General features: G+C 47.3%; 1 protein-coding gene across 1 annotated transcript in view; it reads left to right on the forward strand.

Moving 5' to 3' along the window:
- The window catches only part of ect2 (epithelial cell transforming 2), a 34056-nt gene that overhangs the window by 7789 nt on the left and 20334 nt on the right, over window positions 1-5933 (forward strand). The window contains exons 6-13 of the mRNA XM_015399219.1: window positions 1221-1310; window positions 1412-1519; window positions 1916-1989; window positions 2248-2378; window positions 3351-3466; window positions 3715-3777; window positions 3882-4104; window positions 4194-4358. Of these exons, the coding sequence (XP_015254705.1) occupies window positions 1221-1310; window positions 1412-1519; window positions 1916-1989; window positions 2248-2378; window positions 3351-3466; window positions 3715-3777; window positions 3882-4104; window positions 4194-4358 (970 nt within the window). The remainder of the gene's footprint in view (window positions 1-1220; window positions 1311-1411; window positions 1520-1915; window positions 1990-2247; window positions 2379-3350; window positions 3467-3714; window positions 3778-3881; window positions 4105-4193; window positions 4359-5933) is intronic.

Below are 5933 nucleotides of genomic sequence, written 5' to 3' on the forward strand. Positions count from 1 at the left end.
CATCCTCCGTCTTTGCCTCATCCTCCGTCTTTGCCTCATCCTCCGTCTTTGCCTCATCCTCCGTCTTTGCCTCATCCTCCGTCTTTGCCTCATCCCAGAAAGGGCTGCTCCTTTCCTTCCCTCTATTTTGGCTCCTCCTTCCTTCCCTCCTTTCCTTCCCTCTATTTTGGCTCCTCCTTCCTTCCCTCCTTTCCTTCCCTCCGTTTTGGCTCCTCCTTCCTTCCCTCCTTTCCTTCCCTCTGTTTTGGCTCCTCCTTCCTTCCATCCTTTCTCTTTCATCTCTCTCCAGACTTATTCTGACCTGTTAAAGGTGCAGCAGATCTTCTCTGATGCATTTCTTGCCATGTGGTTTGAAGTTCTCCCCACAGCCGCGTAGCAAGCAGTGAAATAGAAGGTCTGAAAGTTACACTAAAATAAATAAAATTACATACATGAAAACACCTTCCAGACCGCGAAGCGACCGTAAGCGGTCTGCTGCGGCGGAGGCGACCGGCTGGAAGGTGTTTTTCACATACGTAATCCAAACTGCAGGCAGCAGGATAATAAAAGCCAAGATATTCTGCCGGCAAGTTTCTACATTTGAAGTTAATTTAGGCGTTAATAAACTGTTTCAGAGGAGTGATCATAGCGCTCTGCATCAGCAGTGCTGCGTCTGTCCCCCAATGCTTCTGGTGACATCATCATGCTAGGAGAGAAATCAGGAGAGTAAACAACGGAGAACAACATTGCAGGAAGCCAGGGTGTAGTCGGTGTGCTTTATTGTTTCCGTCTGAATCCGTCTCACCAAAGCTGCTCCATGTTTATCATGTTTCTGCTTGTTGGATCAGAAGCGACTGGCGTCCGTACGATGCGTTCAATGGTATCACGTAATTTAGTGGGTCGACCAGGCTCTGGTGTTCCCACAGCATGTCGAACAGAGCCGAACAAAGCCCACTGTTCCCGGCTTTAAACACGTTTTTCTCCCGATGTGAGCGGCGTATCAGACGCCGACAAAAACGTAAAAACAATTTTCCAGGTCAGGGTGGGGGTGCTGCTCAGATCAATCCAGTCAAATAGCTGTTTGCTGATAAAGAAATAGAATTACTAGAATGGTTCAAAGCTCTGAGATGATTTTACAGGAAGCACTGAGAGCCGTGAGCCTGACTCCTGTTAGCATTCACTGCTAAAAGTGTTTAATTCAGAGGCTTCATCAGCTGAATTTTCCCCTTTATTTTCTGCAGCCCCTCCATTTCTCATGCCGTCCCATTTACTGCACGGCCATGCTGACCCTGACGCTGTGCTTCACTGGCTTCAGGAACAAGGAGCAAATGGTGAGAACCGTTTTCATCCTCCAAACATTCCTGGGATCATCCCAGATGGGATCAACCGTCATGTTTCTCTCCTCATGTTTTTGTCCTCCTTTTGCTTTCAGAGAAAACTGGTGAATTTGGTTCATCATATGGGCGGAACAATCCGGAAAGACTTTAGCACCAAGGTCACTCATCTGGTTGCCTGCTCCACTAATGGAGAGAAATACAGGGTCGGTACATTCCTGCTCATCTGGATGATTCATTTGGTTAAAGATGGAAATCTTCCACGTCTTCCTCTGCTCATTATAGCAAACGATGATGCTTCACATCAACAGAAGGTCACCTGTATTAAATCCAGCAACCTTAACTTTAGCGACTGTCCTGTCGTTGTTATTCCTTCTTTAGCCTTAGAAAAATAATCCACAACATTTAAGGTTTTCATAAAAAGCTTTTAGAGACATTTTCCTGAGCATTAAAAGTTAAACGGCTCAACCAGTTTCAGCAGTAAAGGTAACGAAAGACGTCTGGGTCTGGTACTGACATCCCAGATCCTCACTTCTCCTCCTAGTCTCCTTCCATCACCTGCTGGTCCCTAAAGTCTGTCTTTCTTTGCCGTTCTGTCTCAGCTGGCGGTGTGTCTGGGGACGCCCATCGTCTGTCCATCTTGGATTGAGGAGGCGTGGGAGAGAAGAGACGATGTGTGAGTAAAACACTGATTGTTTTCATTCTGTCTGCTGGTTCTGATCCAGTGACGGACATGTGGAGCAGCTCTCTGCCTTTGGACCCTGAAGTTCTGGATATTCACCTGCTGGGAAGCTAGTTTTAAAAACTCTGCTCCTTTTCTCCATCCAGCCGTTTTAAAGCGATGGCAGATGTTGGATCATGACTAAATCAGCTGATTGCTGTTTTAAAGCCATGCTGATGATGTCACGCTGCTTCTCTCTTCCTCTTTCTAAAGGCATTTCCACGCCAGCCAGGAGGATTTCAGATCAGAGTTCAAAGTGCCGCCCTTCCAGAACTGTGTCCTCTGCTTTTTGGGTTTCTCAGAGGAAGAAAAGGCCAACATGCAGGAGAGGACTCTGAAACACGGTTTGTAATTTAACTCCTGATGCTTTTATCCCTTAGTTCCTCTTTTCCAGGAATGATTGATCTTCATGTGTTTAAACTTTGTCACTAAATAGAAGCTAAAAATAAACTTTGAATGGAGCGATTGGTTTTGGAGGACAGCTTTTTGGCCTTTTCTCTGGCCTGCCTGTTTCTCAGTGTCCTTTAGACCGAAGGCCTGGCGAACGGCTGGCAATGGCCTGGCGAAGGCCTGGCGAAGGCCTGTCGAAGGGCCTGGCGAACAGCCTGGCAAAGGGCTGGTGAACACCTGGTGTTCAGGTAATGCCGGGTGGACGTTCTGTTCCCTCTGCAGAGCTGCAGGCTGATCCGTTCATCACTCAGGATGAAGTCGGCTTCGATGGTTCCTGGTTAAATCCTTTTATATCGGGACTCCAGGATCATTAATGGGGATCTTAATAAATAATAATAAACGTTCATCTCCTTCACTTCTTCATCGTGTGAAGCAGGTTACCGCTTGTAGGATTAAGAAAAAGCAGTGAATAGAAAAATCAACAGGCTGCTGATCAGCTGACACCAAATCAGACTCGCTCTGATTGAGTCCCAGACGGCGAGCAGAGGACGGCGGGTTCTGACGCCATGATGAGCCGTTTCATCCCTGACTCCGGCGGCTGAGTCCAGCGAACTTCAAGCCGTTAGCTTGAAGTTGCTGCTGAGGCGGCGGGATGGCGTGCTGCGACAGCCTGGCTCTATTTAACGGTTACCAGCGGGTACCATGGCAACCAGTAGAAAATAGCAACCATAGCAGCGTTGGGCCTCCTGGGGCAGCACTGAGCAGTTTGAAAAGCTCTCAGTGAAAATGTGGCGGTGACCTCCATGGCTCAGATGGCGTCCATCAGTCGGTGGATTTTATGATTTGAATCATTTAACCTTCAGGCAGCTGAGGTCTGTCTTCCCTCCTCCTGAACCCATGGATGCTTTCCTCTCTGCCCTGTTAAGGTGGAGGACATGCTGAGCTGGGAGATGAGCAGTGCACTCACATGGTGGTGGAGGAGAACTCGGTGAAGGACCTCCCTGCACCTCCTTCTAAGGCGCTCTATGTGGTCAAACAGGAGGTGAGTTCTGCATGTTTGAAGGAACATCTGCAAAATTAACAAAGGATCAAACTAAATGATCTTTATTTATGCAGGACAATAAAAAGTCTCCTCATAAGATGAACACAGGAACATTTTATGTCTGAGATGTTTCCAGACTTTTCTCCTTCTGGTTGCTGTGGCTCAGATGATGAAAACCAGCCTGTTCAGCTGCTGGTTTCACTGGGAGGACAATGCATGTCCCAGTAACTGTGTCTCTCATGTTCCAGTGGTTCTGGGGAAGCATTCAGATGGACGCGCGAGCTGATGAGTCCATGTACCTGTATGAAAAGGTGAGTGATGTTTAACCGATATGCTCTAACATGCATCATATTCAGAGGTAAACTGCTCAGCCTCTTTATTAAATCTTCTGGATTCCTTCATCTTTGGCCAACAGAACGACAGCCCCGCCATGAAGAAAGCCGTCTCCCTGCTGTCCCTCGCCACGCCCAGCAGTAACCGCAAGCGCCGGCGTCTCAGGGACACTCTTGCTCAGCTCACCAAGGAAACTGGAATGTCTCCCTTCCCGCCACGCAAAAGACCATCAGCAGAGCACTCCCTGTCCAGCGGCTCTCTGCTGGACATCTCAAACACCCCAGAGACCTGCAAGGCCTTAGGAGGTAAGAACCAGAGGAACCGGTGGGCTTTAATGGGAGAGGAAATCTGAGTCCTTCCATCAGAGAATGTCAAACATCCTTCTTTATTCCAGAAGACAGAGTAGGGGACAGTGCTGTGGCCAGGGATAGGATGAGAAGAAGGAAAACCAAAGACAGGAAAAGTAGGTCAGACAGGGAAAAGAGGAGAAAAAGGTCCCACCTGGGAGCGCATACCTGCCAGCAGACACCTGGAGATCAGCAGGAAGGAGCGTCTGCAGGTTAGCTTCTCCTCTAAGGTATAATCTGTGACCAGAAGCCTCAGCTGTCTGGTCTGTAGACTGCTAAGCCAGAACGCAGACCACCACACTGCTAATTGATTGACGACATTACTGGTTACGTCGACTCCGTTACTATAAGGCGTTAAGTTGCAGCCGGGACACACCTGATCCCATTTGTGTCTGTTCCGTGGCGATGGTGGCGTTTAGCTCTCAGTGAAAGTCAATGGGGCTGATTTCCAGCAGGGGGCAGCGTAGCTCCGACTGAGACAGAGCCCAGGTCTATTTCAGCAGCAGTTAGTGTGTCTGACTGGAAGAGAGACGCGGTTACAGAATAAAACATCCGCTTTGGGGGAAAATATGACATAAAATCTGTTCATCTCTCGAGGAAAGAGTCAGTTTGGAGACGCACATCGCATTTATGGTGAGCAGGACCGAAACGATGAAACATTAAAATGGAAAACTTTCCCATGATCAGAGTTCAGGAGGACAGATAAAGTAGTGATCCTCCTGATAATGAGGAGGGTCAGACAGAGCAGGTCAGGTTGAATGTCTACGTCCCGCCCTTTAGGTGCCTTAATGTAGGATTATAAAGAAGGGAAGAAAAAGCTGCAGCCTGCAGGAAGAAGGTTACTGTAACGTCCTGCAGCGTTCCAGCCAGAGGGAAACATCTGCACCCAATGAATGTGATGCGTTCATTTCAATAAACGGGTCTGAAAATCTTACCGTGAGTTTCTGTGGTTTAGATGGTAAAATAAAAGTTTCTGTGGTTTAGATGGTAAAATGAAAGTTTCTGTGGTTTAGATGGTAAAATAAAAGTTTCTGTGGTTTAGATGGTAAAATGAAAGTTTCTGTGGTTTAGATGGTAAAATAAAAGTTTCTGTGGTGACGGTAAACGTTGCTGTATAATATTGCTCTGCAGGTCGATTTATCTGCTCCTGGTAAACTCTGATAGCTGCAGCAGAAACACTTTAACTATTTTCATTGTTTCACTGCTTCAATCTCGTTGCTCAATTTATGTCATTTATCAAGTTATTATGAAATGGTGGTGAAAAAGCTGTGAGAAGCGTTATTTGGCAGAGATGAGAGTTTGACGCCACGTGGGCCCGCCCTTCCACAGAACATCATTCTCAGCCTGTCTACTGATGCTGCGGGTTCATCTCCTGCTGAGCCGCCGAACGCCTCCAGCTGAACCATCATGGCTGATGTGCTTTAAACATTGGCTGACTTGGAGTCTATTCCCAGCTGCCATATTGGGTCCAGTTCCTTTCCCTCCTCGGCCCAGACCTCAGTCTGTTTCAGGTTTCTGCGCCACCTTCTTTAGACTTTGGTAAACATACCATCAAAGTCTCCTCTGTTGCTTAGCAACCCCACTGCCAGTGAGTGATGATCTGTGCTTGCAGGACATGTTCTCAGAGACCCCCCTACAAATAAAGTCCAGAAATCTACATTAAGATCTGAACAACAGAAATATGGAGAACAGAAGCTGCATGAAGCAGTCTGTAGTAGGGTTGTCACGATACTAAACTTTTCAACTCGAAACCGATACTAAGGAAAATATTCGATACTCGATACCAT

This window comes from Cyprinodon variegatus, unplaced genomic scaffold (genome assembly GCF_000732505.1).
Source record: "Cyprinodon variegatus isolate N-32 unplaced genomic scaffold, C_variegatus-1.0 Scaffold996, whole genome shotgun sequence".
In the NCBI taxonomy this organism is placed as follows: domain Eukaryota; kingdom Metazoa; phylum Chordata; class Actinopteri; order Cyprinodontiformes; family Cyprinodontidae; genus Cyprinodon; species Cyprinodon variegatus.